The 18,741-nt window shown below is 51.2% G+C and overlaps 2 protein-coding genes across 5 annotated transcripts in view; one reads left to right on the forward strand and one right to left on the reverse strand.

The window, feature by feature from the left end:
* Positions 1-1,126: 1,126 nt before the first annotated feature.
* LOC125695263 (uncharacterized) lies at positions 1,127-11,055 on the reverse strand. The gene is made up of 8 exons (XM_048949478.1): positions 10,941-11,055; positions 10,652-10,716; positions 9,792-9,894; positions 9,409-9,693; positions 5,628-5,832; positions 3,900-4,474; positions 3,691-3,728; positions 1,127-2,892 (listed from the first exon to the last, which is right to left on the reverse strand). The coding sequence occupies exons 1-6, from the start codon at positions 11,053-11,055 to the stop codon at positions 3,937-3,939; spliced, it is 1,311 nt and encodes a 436-aa protein (XP_048805435.1). The 3' UTR covers positions 1,127-2,892; positions 3,691-3,728; positions 3,900-3,936.
* A 2,273-nt stretch (positions 11,056-13,328) lies between these two features.
* Positions 13,329-18,741, forward strand: part of MEIS2 (Meis homeobox 2) — a 167,563-nt gene continuing 162,150 nt past the window's right edge. For 2 of the 4 annotated variants that reach the window (XM_048949469.1, XM_048949471.1), the window contains exons 1-6: positions 13,329-14,276; positions 15,196-15,428; positions 16,733-16,874; positions 17,068-17,118; positions 17,734-17,784; positions 18,566-18,715. In XM_048949469.1, the coding sequence (XP_048805426.1) occupies positions 14,265-14,276; positions 15,196-15,428; positions 16,733-16,874; positions 17,068-17,118; positions 17,734-17,784; positions 18,566-18,715 (639 nt within the window). In that variant the 5' untranslated portion in view covers positions 13,329-14,264. Of the gene's footprint in view, positions 14,277-14,372; positions 14,683-15,195; positions 15,429-16,732; positions 16,875-17,067; positions 17,119-17,733; positions 17,785-18,565; positions 18,716-18,741 lie in introns of those variants that run through there. The other 2 variants (XM_048949470.1, XM_048949472.1) reach the window with 2 other exon arrangements.

Here is an 18,741-nt window from a genome sequence, read left to right on the forward strand (position 1 = left end):
AATTCCATTAACTTCAGTGGAGTTTCTCCTGCTTAAGTAAAGAGAAAATGAGGTCCATGAACTCATTTTGGCTGTTTTTTCTCCGCCCCTAATCTTACGTTAAGGTTTTTTTAGCATGTTCCACTGGAATGGCAAAAGTTGTATTATTCAAAAGGAAACATCGAGACCAAACTCTCAACATTTCAAGCTCACTAACACTGTTCAGATCTACCAATTTGAGTAAAAATTAAGAATTCTTTACACTGACTTATTAGTATTCATTCATAGCACAATACTTTATTATCAGAGAAATATATATATATATATATATATATATATATTTTTTTTTTTTTTTTTTTTTTTTTTGTGGCTATAGTAAATCTAATAGAATAATTCAACAACTTAGGAATACTAATAATATATCCTTTCCCGGGGAGGGGGGTGGGACATAGATCTAGAAGAGTACTTCAGTGCTTCTCACAACACAATTGGCCCTGAATCTGGCTCTTTGTGTGCTTGTTTACCTAAAAGGAATGTCTGTTGAACTGCTAGATGCTGAAGGAAAACAGGGCCTAGATCTTTATATTGGTTTATTCCCATTTGTGGGGGATTATATAATTAAACCAGTGCCTCTCAACTATTAAGAATCTTGCTAGACGTTTATTTCAGGAACAGTTACCATGAATGTATTGGGTGCAGACTGGACATTTTTCAATGAATGAAATCTGGGAACAATAGGAAAAAAGAAATTTTCTTTTGAATCAAACAGTCTGTTCTTACTTCAGTGCCCAGAGCCATTTGTTAGAGGAAGCAATCCAAGGTTCAGCTGGGGGAGGGGAAGAAAGGTGATCGATTATTTCCAATAATGTTTGAAAGCTGAAATTAACCTACAGCGACAAAACTGGTTGTGTTCCTTGGCTGCTACTGCAACTCTATTCAAAAAGCAGTCTAGGGGTTTCAGATCAGGGGTCTTGTTCTGATCATGGCCATACAACCGAAAATTAAAGCAAGGATTTTCCCTTAACAAGCATTAGGTAAATCTATTTTCTTTATGGATTAAATCCTACTGTATTAAATTGAATGGAGGCAAAATCAGGCTTTCTATGAATAACTGCACAGAACAAAAGCATGCATACACAGACAAGCATATGTGTTGTGCACTTTTATTATTTGTTTAGTCTCTTGTTAAAATAATTTCATTCAACCTATTGGGAAATAGAGCAAGTGTGATAGGTGACCAGTGACACATCAAGAATAACAAAACAAAAAGCCCAAATGAACACGTCATGGATGAGTTTTAGGCTGGAAACTGTTTGCCTAAGCTATTCCTGATGAATATTTTGAGGTATAGAGCCCTTTTTCTCTGAAGATTCAATGTACTTCCCAGATTTGATGTGAAGTTCCCAACTGGGTACAAGAGATCTGAGCCTAGAAAATAAGGCTGCATTCATCCAAGAGTTTACTTCAAATGAAGGCTTTTATCAGCTGTTCCATAAAAGAGAAAAATATTTCAGATGCTTATTTTTAGCTCTTCACATGAATAATAGAAGTGAAATGACTTCAGTATTAAATGTGAAGCAATTTTTTAAAAAATCTCACATGTAGGTTAACAATGATATACGTGAGTATAGTATGTGAGGGTTTTCAGTAATGCCAGACTCGTGTTTTTAAATGGCATGTCTCTTTTGTGAAGCTTTTGTGAAGTCCAAGGTAAAGTCATACGCCTCAAACGCCCAAGAAACAGCATTATCTGGTGTGACACGTGCCGAGATATGTCTGATTGTGATCGTAATATAGCCTTAAGGTAAGAGACCAGGACAACCACTTGTATGCTATTTTTTTCAATGTTGTTTACATTTCTCTACAACAAAAGAAAGCCTTCTGCTAGATATATTTATTTGCATATCAGTGGCAATATTTGTGATTGTCTATAAATGTATATGAAGTAGTATAAGATTAATTTGATAATTAGCACGTACTTTAAAAATGGAATATAGTAAATGATCATGTTTCATCCCTGAAAAGTCTGCTGATTTTGAAAAACACTTTGAAGAAGAATGTACCACTATAACATGAGAAATATCTAAATATGACAAACGAAAAACTTGGCTGCAAATCCCTGAAATATGAATTAAAGAACTGATGCTTCCTGTGCTGAGGGCTTACTTCAAGGCTGGTGCTTATCCACATGTGCCATCAGGAGGAGCAGGAAGACTGAGCACTTGCACGGGGACAGTGGCACCTTTCAAATTCAGCATGCAGAGCCCTGTGTTCTCCATTCATGTGGTTTTCAGACAATGGAACTTGGGCCTGAGGATACTTGAAAGTTATCAGTTTTTAAAACATTGTCTGCAGAGATTCACTGCCTTGAGGAGATTTTCTCTGAGCTTTTGTTTCCTCTGTGGGTGAGACCTATGGGCTGATTGGCAGCCCTTCTGATGAGTGAGGTTTACAATCACTAATGTCTTTGTTTTGGATGTTTGGACCTTTGGACATTAGTTGTAGTCACACATCGCAGCACAATTTCCTCCCTAAGTTATCAGCATTAAAGTCAGTAGTGATACAGCCCAGATGAGTTTCACTCTTTGACTTTATTGGCTAACTTCAGTGGTGGAAAATGTGGTGAATGGAAGCATGTAAACACAGCAAGGTGGTTAGGCATTTCAGTTATAGGAATTAAGAGAGTTTCTGCCCTTTAATGCCAAGGCAGGGATAATATCCCACCTAGTTCACTGCAACTGCAGACACCCAGATTATTTTATTCTGACATGAAAAACCTAGTGATGTCTGAGAAATTGTTAAGCCTGCACACTGTTCCTCTTCTCCCTCTTTATGGATCCTTTGGGACCATTCTGTCCTGCAAGAACTGGATCCTCCATTCTCTCGGTGTTGCTGTGACTCATCCTGCTCAACCTGCGGAGATTCAGGTGGAAGAATAAGTTTCTCAAAATGATGAACAACTGAGGAAAAAGTAAAATCAGAACAATCCCAGAGTGTTCACCTTCATAAAATAATACGTATTAACTAATGTATGTTTCCTCGCTTACCTTATACCTGTGTTTCATTCCCTTGCATTAGTGAAGTAATTAATTTCACAGGAGAGATGAAAGGAGCCAAAGAGATGACAGCAGGCATGTGTGAGAAAGGAGTCAAGTGTAGGTCTGCGATGGTGGGCAGCTGAAAAGTGTTTCTGACATGCATTTCGTGAATGTGAAGAGAGTGTCAAGAAGTGCACACAGAGGAGCTGAAGGTGTGTTGTGTTTTCTGCTGTCTCGAGCAGGACTGTATGCTGTGTATCTTCTGATAGATTATACCCGGGGAGAGTGATGTTGAGCGTGGTGTAACAGTTCTGATCTTCTCACATAGCTTTGGTCATTTACAGTGAGGGGTTAAACTGAATTCCCTAAGAAATAAATGTTTCCTGCTTTGCTTTGCTTGGAAATATATATATATATATATATATATATATATATATATATATATATATATATATATATATATATATATATATATATGCGTGTATACTATTTTTTAGTCTTAAGGTTTCTTAGGGGAAATGCTGTTTCCAAGGGTTGTTTCATGAGCTGGGAGCACTGTTCTAAACCTCTGGGGCAAATGTTTTCATTGAATTGTCGAAAGAGCCTGAGATTGGCAACACCACCCTGCCCCTGGCTAATGAGCCTTCCCCGAGAGAATATCAAGTGCAATTACCTTTCAGGGAATAACAACATTCCAAAGAACCATGGACCCTGCAGAGAAAAACGAAACATACATTTGTAGGTAGAAACAGCTATGAATCAGCATTAATTATCCAATAGAGGGAGAAGGGTTGCAGTAAGTCTCAGTTCCTGACTTACACCATAGATTACAGCAAAAGTGAGCTACTTATAGAAAATATAGAGAGAGAGAGTTCAACATACCCCAGCCCCCAGCCCCGGCACGCACACTTTGTCTTGGTCAGGAGCTGCGCTCCTGAGGTGAGTGTCCCGACCTCCACTTCGGAGATGGCTGCAGGAGGCGAAGAGAGCTGCTGCTGGCGAGGGAGCCCCAGACGGCAGTGGGATAGTTAATGTAGCTCAAAGGCTCATTCGGGGTCTCCCACGTGCAGACGTGGCCGAGGCCGCCAGGCGTCCCATAACAGCTCGGCTTCAGAGCCGGGAGGACCTTGTCCCCCCGCGGCTTCGTGTCCAGCAGATGCAGAAAGGAGAGTCCCAGGCGATTAGGTTTTATTACGCACATTCCTAGAAAGAAGGAGGGGGGTGGGAAAGGAAGACACCATATATTTTGGGTTGAGCGATTGGAAAAACATGTGAAATTCAAGGGACTTCTGGATGTCACCGAGGCTCCCTGAGCGTGTCCGCTTGCGCTAAGCCTCCCTCCGAGGCGCGGCTCTCCGTTGCCCGCTTCATCCCGCGGAGCCTCCCCAGGGAGCCGGGAAACCCCGCCGCAAACTCTTCGGACGTGAAAAAGCCGCGGAGAAGGATAGGCTGCTTTGCTGAAACAAGGCACACATATATTGAGTTTGTCAGGGATCATAAAATGTGAATTGATTATTCAAACAGCCATTGATTATAAAAGAATGCTTACTGCAGCAATGGGAAAGGTTAAAAGGAAATTGACCCTCCGCGTACGTGACATAAAGTCATTACGTAAATGAGATATTCATACAGGGTATAATCAAGGTCACGCTAATTTTATTTGCGGTATTCCACTCAAATCTCGGGCTTCGTTTGGAGGCAGCGAATTGTCCCCGAGGGACCTAAAACACCAGGTAGACCGCAGGTGCCGCTAAAATATGTACACACCCACGTCAATACAACCCGAGGAAGGCTGCGCGTTACCGCGGGGACCCGCGGGCGCGGCGGGCCCGAGCCCCGTGCGGTACCGGCGGCCGCGGAGCCCCCCGGAGGCTGTTGGCACCGCGCCGCTGCGGGGGCCGCCTCCCCCGGGCCGGGAGCGCGGGCGGTGCGGGCGCTGCAGAAGAGCCGCGCCTTTCCCAGCCGGGATGGGAACGTGTCAAAAAATTAGATGTATTTATGCACATATTTATCCCCTCTAATTATAGAAATTAATCCTCTTACTTATTACTAAAAGGTAACGTCTGAGGCGTCCCTTTGATGTTTAACAGCATCGTCTGTGGCTAACATTCCAACTGATTAAGGAATAATTGTTGTTAAATGCTTTACAAGCGGATAGTGTTTAATTGAGAGGCATTTATAATTCTACGGCTTACCGCAAAATGAAACGTAATTAAAAACGCAGGAATTTCCAACCGATTTTATTCCAATTATGTTTATTGTTCCGACTAATTATGGCAGAAGGGGCGCGTTCCCCGGCCTTGACCGGCACGCGGTCCCACACGCACTGGGCGGGTTCCCCTCCCCAGGTGCCCCTTCACCCTCCCCTCTTCCACCCCTCATGAGGCGCTCCGGCCCTTTGCTTCTCCCCTCTTCGCAACACCTGGGAATGCGCGAAAGTGCTGGCAGCACTCTTTCCTCGGAGTCACCGTAGAAAGGCTGATAGATTTCTCGAAGAAGCATTTGCCACACACTGCGGCAACCATCTCCTAGCAGGATCTTACAAACCAAAGTAAACAAAGCACCCCAGGGGCGATTTCCTCCTTTTGCGCAGCTCACTTCTCAATTTACCTCCGAAGCGATCGTAAACACGCAGAAGAATTACAGCAGAAATCACAGTTGGTCTGAGGAAGACGTTCCGGATGGAAAAGGCAGAGACTGAACGTGTTCAAAGGAACGGTCACTGAAATACCTGCTGGCTGCCTCTCTAGGGGCCAACCTTCCTTCTCCCCGGGAACTCGGGCTCGCTCCAGCGGCTCTTCAGCCGTACATCTCCCTGGGAAAGGGGAGAAGAGGGAGGGAAAAAAAAAAAAAAAGGGGGAAACAAACAAACAAATAAAGATATACCACCACCTCCCCCTACCCCCGCACATCGGGTCTGTCTCCCTAGCCCGTGAAGCAGCGTCAGCCTCAGAACGGGTGGGGTGGGAGGAGAAGTGACCCGCTGATCGCAGTGTTTGCTCGATAGAAGGGAGCGATGTGGCAGTGGATTGATTTATTGCTGAGTTTGGCCGCGTCCCGGCTGGGCGCGGGAGGAAAAGGAGCGAGGGGTGCCTGGCACCGAGCTTACACCAACTCAGGGCTCACGGCTAAAAGAATCATCAGTTCAGACTCTGCTGCATGGGGGCTGCGGGACAGGGGACACAAAACATCCATGCTGCTCCCACTCTGCTTTCCTTAGGGCTCTAACCAGCTAAGAAAGGATTCCCTACGGTCATCCCTCCCTTTGTTACCCACTGCTACCAGCACCCGGCCCTACACGGATGGGTCGGGGCCGCTCTGCTCGGAGGGCTCCGAACTCCCAGGTGGGCTCCTGCTCGCCGTTCTCTCCGTGCAAGTTCTCGGAGCTCCTAAAGGGTTTAACCGAGGTGTGAGAGAAGAAAAGCGTTTAAATCTTACTAGGGAGATAAAAGGGTGGGAGGATTCCCTCTGATGGCAAGTTAGAAATAGCCCGAGCTTTCCAGAGGGACGTTCGAAATGGACTTAATGGAGCCATACTTCTACTTCTTTTGCCTCAGCTGTGAGTCCCGGATCCTTTCAGCATTGACAGAGATTTCCAGAGAGGGGAGAAGGGGGGGTACCCGGGGTGGCCATTTTATGTAAATGAGCAAATCCGAAATGTATTACAAATCCGGTGTAATAAAACTGACAGTTTTGACAGTATTGACAACATAAATATATGTTGGAACACAGCACTTTCAGACACTTAACCGATGAAGCAATAAAAAGATTCGACTACAATATTTCAAATAATCGACATTGATGTTTTGATACATCATTTTTATACCTCGAATCGATCTATCACTCCGTGACCGGTCAATTTTAAGTAAAAATCTGCTGCAATTATTTACGCTATTGCCAATGACGACCTAATAACTGTTTTCAATTAATTACAACAAAACTAAGCATTATGAGGACCAACCGGCCGTATATCCCGTCGTACAGTCCCTCTCGTTGTTTGTACGGAAAGCAAACACATATATGCATATTGCATTCTCTTTGTGGGATCAAAAGACAGGCGTACAAAGGCCATCCCAATCTTCGAAGAAAGAAAGAGAGAAAGAGAGAAAGAGTGAAAGAAAAGCACCACCACCTCTCTTTCAGTAGCACACCACAGGCTCTCAGCACGCACTTCGAGGAAACATTATAATATTTTGTCAGCTCATTCCCCATGCAACACCAAGCCGGCTGCTGTGATTTTTCCCCCCTTTTCTCTGTGGACTGCAACCCACTTCAGACAATGACCCGTGCGGCTCCTTCCGAGCGGGGCGCTCCGCGCCAGAGCTACCGCTTGTGCGGAGGCTGCCGCAGCGTTCCGGGGAGGGGAGTGGGGGGTGGGAGCACATTGTTCTCCCGGACTGAGAGCTCCGGCGTCAAACGCGAACGGTCCTCTTCCGAAGTGCCAAGGGCAACTGGGGAACAACAGTGAGTGTTCTGAGTGAACGAAAGCAGAGCCTAGCGGAGTTGGGAGCTCCTCAGCTGCTCTGATGTTGCGCTACACTGACGAGCTTGTCCTCACTGTCCCTTCTGTTACGATATCATAGTGCAAAGAGGGATTTTTATTTATTTACTTATGTGTATTTATTTATGTTTTGGGCTCCTTCGAAGAAATGTAATATAGATTTTGAACTACCCTGGTAGAAGCAGCTTTACTGGGCAGCCCAAACCGGTATTTTTGTCCCTCTGGTTTACGCTGGAAATATGCACGGCGCTGCTTACAGACTTCCCTGTACACCCCTGCCAGTCCACGGCATACACATCTCGCCGCTCACTTCACGCTGGTGCTTCCCACGCACCCAAGCGTGGGCTCAGTCGCTCGGAGAAGGGGCGGGGGCCCCTTAGGTCCCCCCTTCTCACCGCGGCCGCCGTGCGGAGCTGCAGGTAGGGGCGAGTCCGGCGAGCGCCCACGGCCACGCGAGAGAGTTCCGCGCCTCGGCCCCGCTGCGGGCTCCGCGCCGCTGGCGCCGGGCTGAGGGCCCTGCGAGGACTGCGCGGCGCGACGGGAGCACGCTGGAGCCCCGCCAGATAGCGCTAGAGGGCCGCCGATGGCACCGCCGCGCCGCGGCCGCGGGGACACGGCCTGGGGGGGCGGCCCGCGGGGCCCGGGCAGGTCTCGGCAGTCTCGGGGGGACTGTGGGGGCTCGAGAGAGGTAAAGGAGCCACATCGCTCTAGGACGTGAAGGTTGCGTTGGGGTTTTGTAAAAAGAGGGGGAGGGGTGGAAGCAAGAGTTGAAAGGGAAGTTAACAGGTAAGCAATGAACCTCCTCCTAATCCAGCTCCCAAAGACCGCAGCCATACCGCAGCTGAGGTCAAGAAAAGTTCACCGCGATGGGCTACCATTGACTTTCTGTGCTGGAAAGGTTTTCTCAAAAGAATAGATCACTGCAAAGAGGAGAGCGCTGCGGGCAGGAGGGGGGTCGGGGTGAGGAGCTCCATGAATCCGGCGATCCGAGGAGCTCAGACTTGCGGCGTTCCGCCGGGGCGGCCGGGACAGGACCTGGGAGCCGGGCGGCTGCGGAAGCCCGGGAAGGGAGGTCAGAGGGCCGAGGTGGGCTGAGAGAGACAGAAGTGGCCGTAAGAGTCGAGCAGGGAGAGTGTGCAAAGGGCGATTTCAGAGGTGGGAGTCTGAGCTGGAGAATAATCCTGACTCCAAAACCGCAGAGGTGCTATCTGCACCCCACGCGTTGTTTTGGGAGAGAAGCAGAAAGAACAAATTCCGTGGATTTTGCACAGGAGCCTGGTTATGCTGTAAGCCCGGAGACGCATTAACACATAGACTGCTTTCTTCATTAACTCTGACACGTTTCCTAGAACGATGGTTCGGGATAAAATGCTACTTCCAATATTCGGAATTACTCGTTCCGCTCTGCTCTGCCCTCAGCCCATCCATTCCGGCTCTGTCTCTAAATGTACGCGGTATATTCCCGAATGCAATGGCATTGCCCCAAATACTCGAACTCCGCACACAAACAAACAAACATTGAATAAAGTTACAAACGAGATTACGGCCAGAGTTATTTGTCCCTGCAGCAAGGCGTCAATTGTTCTAACTGATGTAGGGGCGCTAAGAGGATTTAAACCACGCGAATTTAATAAACCAGATTAGCAATAGGTGCTTCCCACAGATGCTGGGAACCGCACAGCACATCCACTCCGCGTTATCTATCAGAGCCCAGCGCTTCTTGAGAGGGCTGCGGGACATTTCGGAAGGATACAAGCGGGTTTCATACAAGCACAGTTTGTCCCCTCGAAAAAAAAACTTCCTATTCGCACTGAAGCTCCCGCTGCACGCCCACGGGCACACACACAGCAGTGGCTCAAACACACCGGGGAACACATTCCGGGATGTTACCTGTTGTGGTGCCATCGCTCCGCAGCGCTGTGCCGAAAGGGAGAGGGGAGCGGGTGAGGGCGGCGAGGGGCCCGGCGCACCTCGGGGCGGTGATTGGAAGCAGACCCGGCCGGGCTGCAGCGGATTTTCCCTCCCTCCGAAGGCTAAGAAGCCGATTTGGGAGTTTGAAGGGAATAGGTTTCAGCGTCCATATTTGTTCTGGTGCACTTGTAAAATGCGATTTGAAGAGGATCTTTAGCTCTCTGATTGTCTTTGTATTGTTTTTCTTGAAACGGATCTTTTGCCCTTAATGAATCCCCACACAGCTGGACAGCTCCTTCTCGGACACTGAGAGCGCTAACCCCAAACTGACCCCAATTTGACACCACAAGATGAAATTTTACCGCCTGTTAAAACCATTTCCAGCCCCTGCCAAAGGAGCTGGCTGTTGACTGAGATGCACTTCCACACCGGACACCTCATTTCTCTTTGGACTTTGGGGCCGATCTGAAAAAAAAAAAAAAGAAAAGAAAAAAAGAAAAGAAAAGAAAAAAGAAAGAAAGAAAGAAAAAAAAAAAAAAACAATAATAAAAAAGCCCAGCACACACCGCATCACCTCACCACTCACACTTGTCCTGGGAACAGCCTCTGCCGTGAAAGTGATGCACGAGAAATGGAAATTGGCCAATTTAATTTTCCCGAATTACTGTGTTTTAAAAGAAATATGTCACAACGCTGAAAATAAAAAAAAATAATAATAATTAAAAAGTAAATTTAAAATGACCTGAGGACGTAGAAGCCCCCCAGCCCTGGGTGCACGGATCCCATTTCCCTCCGAGCTCCCCAAAGCATCTTTGTTAGAGCTGCGTACTTTCACTGAAGGGTGCTACATTGACATTCTCTTTTAATGGTCAAACTGTAGCGCTTTATAACCGCATTCTCTGCGTGCCTTAATCCACTGGGATAGTGCAGAGGAAAAAGGCTTCGACTCAAGAAAAAAAAAAAAAAGGCATAAGAGCAAGAGGAACATGAAAGCCCTCCGTTTGCCAGATGAAATTTCACTTTCTCTCGAGTTAAAATCGTTTTGAAAACTTGGTCCCTGTCCCACACACAAGCGGTCGAGATAGTGTGGGGGGGGGTCATTGGTTTGGGGAAAAAAAAAAATAAATAAAAGCAAAACTGAGTAAATGAAAGGAGCTGCACAGAACAGAAGAAAAAAAATATCTTTAGCTGCTTTTTTTTTTTTTTTTTTTTTTTTTTTAACATCTTGGATTTTAGATTGCTCTCTAACAATTTCCTGCTCCGAAGAATCGGGACTTAAAGGAGCTCCTGTGAAAAACAGAATAATTAAAAAAAGAAGTCTAAAATGATATCCTAAACAATGACGTGCCTTCTGCTATGGGAGCAAAGTTGTGAAAAAACTTCTCTTTGAGAAGAAGAGTGGTGAAGTTCTCCCCAGTCTGAGATCTGAGCAAACACGGAGCCCTCAGAGGGACCGGATTACTGTTGCACGGCCGCGGGCCAGGGACAGAGCCCTTCTCTGTGCCACCGACCCTCTCGGAGCGAGGCGCACTCGGGCACAGCAGGGGGCACGGCTGCAAAATCCGTTTGGGAGCTGCAAATATTTACAACGCGTCCCTGAGCTTCCCGCATGGGCTGCGTCGCCATGAAGGGATGCCTCGGGAGTTTGGAAATCGGGCATCCTAGTGGCGGGGTGGGGGGTTGGGTAGTGGGGGGAAGAGAGAAGGAAAAAAAAAATCATAAAAAACAAATAGCATTCACCGCTGAGCAGATCTCTTAAAAATCTGTTCGAAATGTACAGCTGTAAAAGTAGGAAAAGATTTGCATAACCTCCTGCTCTGTAGGTCTCCGCGCACCCAAAGGATTAGTCGAGCATTCATTACCATGAATATCCTGAATTACGTTCCCGATTTATACGACAGAGTATAAAATACTGCACGAGCGTCCCCTCTTTTCCCTGCGAAACGCAACGACTTCACCACTGCTCAAAAGAAATCTCCATACTGAGGGCTTTCTACTCACCTCTCCTCCCAGTCCCGGGAAAGCCAGGCGCAGCCATTCGGTTGCTCTTAGGATTTAGCTTTAATCTCGGAGGAGATCCTCTCAGAAAAGCACTGCGGGGTCGAGCCCGGCTCCGGGCAGCGAACGAGGGCAGCTCCGGCCGACACCGGGGCCGACATCGGGGCCACTTCTCCCCTTCTCCAGCCCGCAGCCGCCGGGCCGGGTGCTGCCGGAGCTCGGGGGATGCCCACTGGCGTCCGTCAGCCCCACGCTATCTTTCTTTATATGTGAGGGCTGATTTCCCGCAGACATCATTGTTATGATGGCTCATTTAATCAAACTGTTTAATTGCTCCGGTAATCACTATCATCATCACAGGTACTCAATCATTCATCATTTTGGAGGGGTTTATTGACCTCTGGAGCTCATTCCCCGCGCCTATTAAAATCAGGCCAAATATCTGCAACTGCCCCCGAGTCATTTTCTTAAAGTTAAAAAAAAAAAAAAGAAAAAGAAAAAAAAAAAGAAAAAAAGAAAAAAGTTAAAATCGTCACTCTCATCCTGAAAAGCAACGCAAAACACGCCAACCCCTACCCGAATAAATCACATCGTTCTTATTTTTTTCTGCCGTGTATTTCTAAAAGCCACCTATGTACGAGGCCACATTCACCACCGGGTACACAATCATTGATAAATCCCGCTATTAACGGGATAGTCTGGTTTAGATTTTATGTGCAGGGGACCGTGAACGAGGCTGGGGGCTGGGGAGGACAAAACTGCAGCGATCGATAGTCGGAGGCTCGCTCCTCCCCTCACTGGAGGCGCCCCGTGATTGATGAGCCCGGGGAGCGCCGGTAATTGACTGCGCTAGGGTAAGGCATGCTCGGGCTGAGCGCGGCGATTGGCCGAGGGAGCATACCAAAATTACCGCGTGTGTGCGTGTGTGTTTGGAAAAGTTCATCTGGTGCTCGGGGCTGGGGGTGCATCCTCTCAATTCATTTGCCAAATCGTCCTCCTGTAATTAGCGCTCCCGTTAGAGGCATTACCGGGATCACACCCCGGCGCGCATCCCGTCGAGGTACGGCAAAGTCTACGGACGCGTCCACGCGAGTCCGCCGCTGCCCGCCGGCTCCGCTCGGAGGGAACGCGTACAGCGGCCGCGGCACATCTGGGTCTCTCCCGGCAGAGCCGAGCTGACCTCCGTTCCGAGCCCCTCTCCCACGCTCCGTTCGCAGCCCAGAAAGGGATTCCCCTTCCCTCCGCTCCCTCCCCCTCCCGAGCCATCCTCAGCTCTTGAGAGTTGCGATCACCCCACGCGGAGCGGTGCCCAACGCGCTCTCCCCGTGCCCGGACCGTTCATTCGTAGCCACGCTCAGCGCCCGCGCGGGACGCCCTCCTTCCTCCCCCCCCACCCCCTACGCCCGCCGCCTCCCGCAGCGCAGCCCCGCGCCCCCTGCGCACCCCTCGCGGCGGCGGCGGGAGCCGGAGAGCCCCATAAATAATGCAGCGCGTAAATCAGAGCCTGAGCATCGCGGTTCATCGGAAGGTATTTCGGTGCTAAAAGAATCTAGCGCAAACCAACCCGGGGCCGGGCTCCTATCGCACTTTTCTTCTCGCTCTCCGCAGTTTTCCCCTGCCTCTCCCCCCTCTCGCACACACGCACTCTCCCCGTCCTTCCTCCCCTGCCTCCCTCCCTCCCTGCTCCCTCCCTCCCCGCTCCCTCCCTCCCTCTCGCACGCTCTCTCCTTCCTACACGCGCTGCCTCGCTCGGGGCAGGGGCTGTGCGCGGCTCCCCCCGCGCGGCGCTGCAGCCGCCCCGCCGGGCGCTGCCATCCGCGGCGCTCCGCCGGCCGGGGCCACCCCGCGCTCGCCGCTCCCTGCAGCCTCTCCCCGCCGCCGCCGCCGCCGCGCCCCGCTCCCGCCGCCGCCGCTCCCCGCCGCCGCCGCCGCCGCCGCCGCGCTGCAGGACTGGCTATGGCCACCGCCACTTCCGGGTTCCGTCACTTCATTCTCCCGCCGATCAGCGCTGCAAAACTGAGCCTCTTCTATAAGGCAGCCGGCAGCCAACCTGCCAGCACTCACTGACACTCGCTCATCTCCGAGCGCGGGGAGAGAGGGAGACAAAATACCTACCGGGAAAAAAGGAGAGAGGGGGCAGTCCGCGCTTTGCAAACTATTCCATTTTTCTTCGCATCTTTCCCCACCCCCCTTCACAGTACTTAAAAAAAAAAAAAACAACAGAAAAAAAAAACAACCCTGTAGCGATCCTAAAAGGCAAAACCCGAGCGCGGAGTTACTGGAAGAAGAAACCGGGGTTAAAAAGATTCCTCCTCTCTTCTTCATCATCATCAACCATCACTCATTCACTACCTTGACATTCCCTGGCTTTGATTGACAGCTGGAGTGGCAAAAAGCCATGAGACACGACAGTTCGGTTCCATGTGGGCTGCTGACGGGCCGATCGTAACCCGCACGGTGGGGGCTTGACCGTGTGTGTGGTTTTTTTTTTTTTTTTTTTTTTTTTTTTTTTTTTTTTTTTTGGTACGTAGAGAAAGAAAAAAGGAAAAAGAGAAAGAAAAAGGAAAGAGAGAGAAAAAAGAAGAAATACACAGAAACTCATCGTGTTTGCTGGCTGTTTTTTGTGCGTTCTCGTTGCTGGTGGTGGTGGTGGTGGTATTTCCCCGTACCGGAGGATAGGAGAAGTCTGTAAGTGGGTGGCAAAAAAAAAAAAAAAAAAAAAAAAAAAAAAAAAAAAAAAAAGACTCTTCTTCACTCTAAATCACTTTCTTTGCTGGACTGGGACACTGGGATATTAAATATACGGCACATCCAGGAGTTTATTGGAGCGCAGACTGATGGCGCAAAGGGTAGGTTTAAATCTCCAACCCTTACCTATAGATAAATCCTCCCTAAGAGGGGCCTGTCCGATTTGCTCTCCGCCGGTGCTGCTGCTGATGGCGGCCCCTGTTAGCCAGCAGAGCCCGGGTGATCCCCGCGCTTGCCGTGCGTGTGCGTGAGTGCTGTGCGTGTGCCTCTCCTCGCGGTTGTTCCACGCTCGCTCGTCGCAGCCGTTCCCCGCAGCGCCGCTCCGCTCCCGGCTCGCAGGGAGCTGCCTCGGGAAGCGCTGCGGCCGGGTGTGCACATATACGGGCGTGGATATATGTGTGCATATAGAGCGGCTGCTTTTTTTTTTTTTTTTTTTTTTTTTTTTTTTTTTTTTTTTGTCTCTGGCTTTGACAAGACAAGGGGAATTGCTGCTAAATAATGTTTCTGGTAACTTTCCGATTATTTCCCCCTTTACCTCCCGCCCCCTCCGATGCACCCTACCTCTGCTCTCCCCTTCCCGGCGCTGATTTATTTCTCGAGCCGCTTCGGATTCTGCTTCTTTATTCCTTCATATGGTTTTTTTTTTCTCCTTCCTTCCTAACGCGGAGCGGCTCTGGCTTCTCCCCTCGCTTCCTTCCTTCCCCGCGACCCGGCCGGGCTGCCCCCGCCGCGGGCAGCCCCGCACCCCGCACCCCAGCGCTCTCCCCTCTCTCTCCTTCTCGCACTCCGCGCCCCGCTCAGCCCCCCCGGCTCCGCTCCGGGCCGATCCCTCCGCACGTTCCCTTCTCTCCGTTACGGCTGTTCCCGGGTTGTTGTGCTCTGCTGGCGCCTGGCCGGGTGCTCCACTCTCTTCTGACTTTTGTTGTTGTTGTTTGTTTGTTTGTTTTTTTTATCCCCCCCTCCTCCCCCCCTCCCTTCCCCTCTTTCTCCCTCTCTCTTTCTTCCGGCCCGCGCTGACAGTACGATGAGCTACCCCACTACGGCGGGATGGACGGCGTAGGGGTGCCGGCGTCCATGTACGGGGACCCGCACGCCCCCCGGCCGATCCCCCCGGTGCACCACCTCAACCATGGGCCGCCGCTACATGCCGGACAGCACTACGGCGCCCACGCCCCGCACCCCAACGTCATGCCGGCCAGCATGGGCTCCGCTGTCAACGACGCTCTGAAGCGGGACAAGGATGCGATCTACGGGTAGGCACAGCAGGGCCCGGGCCGGCAGCGGGAGGGCAGCGCGGAGCGGCGCCGGGGGAGCGCCCTGGGGCCGGAGTGGCGCGGAGGGGGGCGCGGAGCCGGGGCCCGGCTGCGGTGGCAGCGCCCCGGGAGGCGGCCGCGGGGCACCGCGCGAGGAAGGCCCCGGGGGTGCTGCCCTGGTTGATTTTTTTTTTTTTTTTTTGCCCCCTGGTTTGTTTTTTCTTTCTCTTCTTCTCTTTTCTTTTTCTTTTTTTCTTTTTTCTTTTTTTCTTTTTTTTCTTTTTTTTTTTTTTTTTTCTGAGGTTGTTTTTGTCTCGCTCCGAAGGCCAGGGCAGCACTTCAGGCTCGCGGTGTTCTGAGTTTGGGTGGAAGAAGTGTAGTGTTGGTGCTTTACTCTGTGCCACAATACTGTGCTGTAAATAAAGGGCTGCTCTGATCACGGGCGAAACAGGAGGGATTCGCTGCCCACGAGCTGTTCTTTCCCGAGAACGGAGCATTGAGCATTGGTGGCAGCGTGGAGCTCTGTGTGGAGCAGATAAAGGGTGCGGGGAGGAAGAGCAGTGCGGCCTCGTGCGCTGCCGGGGGGCACCGAGTACTCCCTTTTTAAAAGAAACCCCCAGTTATCCCGAAGGAGAGAGTGCGGTGCGCGGTGGAGTGTGGGCCTTGCTCAGACCCAAACAAGAGAGCACACCAGCCGAGTCCTCATGCTCAGCACGCAGATCAGATATTTTTTCCTGACTGCACCAACTATGGGAAAATATTCGGCGAAGCGCTGCCGCCCCCTGCCCCCTCCCCGCGCCCTGCTCGGACACTGCTGTTTGGCCCCGGGTGCTGCGAGGCCAGGGAACTTCAGTGCAGTGCTACTAGCAGGCCCCTTGCGAAAATAAAATCCCGTTCCGAGCGGTTCGCAGTTTGCCTGCCCGCGGTGCGCCCTGTAGGTCATAGCTGGAGAGGAGGACTGGGAACTCCGCGTTTTGCGTTATTTTAAACCGCGGTGCAGAGAGGAGGTTCCCGGGAGAGGAGCGAGGCGCTGGGCCGGGCACTCTGTCCGCGGGGGCTGCACAGGGGATGCGTTGGGGCTTTCGCGGTTGCCGAAAGAAACAAGACCCCAAACCCGCAAAAACCACGTTTTTATTTCAAAATGGGCTTCTGCCCCGCTCCTCCCGAAGCGATATTGGGAGTCTGCAGAGCGTGTCCGCGTGTCCGTGCGTGTCCGTGCGTTTCCAAATTACTTGTTGATCAGAGCTCTTCTTCCCCCCTCTCCCCCACCCCCCTCCCGCCCTTTGTGTGCCACTGCCCGGTAGGCACCCGCTGTTTCCCCTCCTCGCCCTGGTCTTTGAGAAGTGCGAGCTGGCGACCTGCACGCCCCGGGAGCCCGGCGTGGCCGGCGGGGACGTCTGCTCCTCCGACTCCTTCAACGAGGACATCGCCGTCTTCGCCAAGCAGGTCCGGCACCGCTCCCCCCGGGGCCCCCCTCGGTGGGGGCGGGAGGGGGCGGCGGGTGCCCTCCGGGCCGGGTCCTCACCCCGTGCCCGATGGAAGGGGCCGTGGATGAGGATCGGGGGGAGGCTGCAAAGAGGGGATCCCTAGGGCTGGAGGAAGAAGCCACAACCCACGCCGCTTTTCCTTCTTCTCGTAGGTCCGCGCTGAAAAACCACTTTTTTCTTCAAACCCAGAGTTGGACAATTTGGTAAGGCCTCACCCCTGCGCCCGCCGTCCTCCGCCCGCCCCTAGTCCCGGACAGCGCCCACCGAGCGGGACAGGAGGCGGCCGGGCCAGGAGGGCTTCCCGCCTCCCTGAGGGGTTCCGAGGGCCGCGCTCGGGGCGAGCCGGGGCAAACGCTCCGGCCCTGGCGTGCCGCGAAGCGGGCTTAGAAGCCGCGGGAAGCCAAAGTGAAGGAAATAACTGCTTAAGAAGAGGGAGCTGGAGATTTCTAGCGTTAATTCTTTTGCTAATGTGAACGATTTCAATATTCAAAGTGCCTAAATCCTCTTGTAAAGAAGACGCCAAACTATTCATCTCCCTCCTCCCCTTTCTTCCCCGGGCGGTGGGGGGGTGAGAGCGTGTGTTCGGCCCTCCGCGGCCCCTCCTAGAGCAGAGGAAGAGTCTCTGCTTCACCCCTCACCCCGAATCAATCTGATAGAAACCGAGTACTCGGGATAAAGCTGATTCATATCGCTCAGGCGTGACGGAGGGGTTGAGATCCATGGGAATGACCACCGCCCTGACAACTCCCCCAACACCTTTGGGGTCGCACCCCCGAGCTCCTTTCTCCCACCTAACCCCTGCTCCAACTCTCTTGCAGATGATCCAAGCAATACAAGTACTAAGGTTCCACCTCCTGGAGTTAGAGAAGGTAAGAGGCACTGGGATTGGTGCAGGCCGTCCCCTGTCCCGGCCCTGGACCGAGCGGGCACACGGCCGGGAGTGAGGGAGCGCTGGACACCATAACCTGTGCCACCGGAGCATGTGACACCGGCAGCCATGCCCAGCCCGGCCCGGCATTTTTTTGTTCTGTGTAATTTCAACCGAGTCATTAAATCTATACATTATTAAACCCGTGACATCCTCCTTACCCCTTCTCTCGGCAGAAGCTCTTTTCCTGACTCGGAAACGCTATGTTTAACCAAAAGAGAAATGCAAGCCCTCCCGCTTCCCTCCCGCTCCGCCAGGCGCATTAACCCCAAACGAGCAGTAAATGTTTGGAGGAGGCAGGGGGCCCTGCATGGTGCGGGAGGGGCTGTGCCCGCGCCGGGAGCGCCTTTCCCAGAACCTCACCAGCTCTCCCCGGACTGACCTGGCCCATTCCCGAGCCCCACGGTCCTGAGCTCGTAGCTGGCCCGGCCCGGAATTACCGTCGGACTGCGGCTCCTTCCGCTGGGGGAGAGGCACATCGGGTTTGCCCCGCACGCTGGGCTGAGCACACTATCTCTCTCTCTGTAACTTGTTGCTGCGGCAAGTCTCAGGAGAATAATATGCGCTGCAACAATTTCTCTATTGTTTCCTTGCCTTCAACTATTGTGCCCCTTAATTAGAGTTACTCGTGGAGGAGCTCAGAGTGTGTTCTTGCTCCCAAAAAGAGCTGCAATCTGATAGCTTGCCCTTACTGATGCTATCACTCCTGTTGCTGCTTTCAGGTTCACGAATTGTGCGATAACTTCTGCCATCGGTACATTAGTTGTTTGAAAGGAAAAATGCCAATAGACCTCGTTATCGATGAAAGGGATGGCAGCTCCAAGTCAGACCATGAGGAACTCTCAGGATCTTCCACAAATTTAGCCGACCATGTAAGTCCTTCTGATTTCTTCATGGC

The sequence above is a fragment of the Lagopus muta genome, chromosome 6, assembly GCF_023343835.1.
Source record: "Lagopus muta isolate bLagMut1 chromosome 6, bLagMut1 primary, whole genome shotgun sequence".
NCBI lineage: Eukaryota > Metazoa > Chordata > Aves > Galliformes > Phasianidae > Lagopus > Lagopus muta.

Coding starts and splice junctions, on each gene's coding strand:
- LOC125695263 (XM_048949478.1), bottom strand. CDS start 11,055: ATGGCGACGCAGCCCATGCGGGAAGCTCAGGGACGCGTTGTAAATATT. Junction 10,717..10,940: donor GTGCGCCTCGCTCCGAGAGG/GTCGGTGGCACA, acceptor TGTTTTTCACAG/GAGCTCCTTTAAGTCCCGAT. Junction 4,475..5,627: donor TGTTTACGATCGCTTCGGAG/GTAAATTGAGAA, acceptor GCCTTGTTTCAG/CAAAGCAGCCTATCCTTCTC.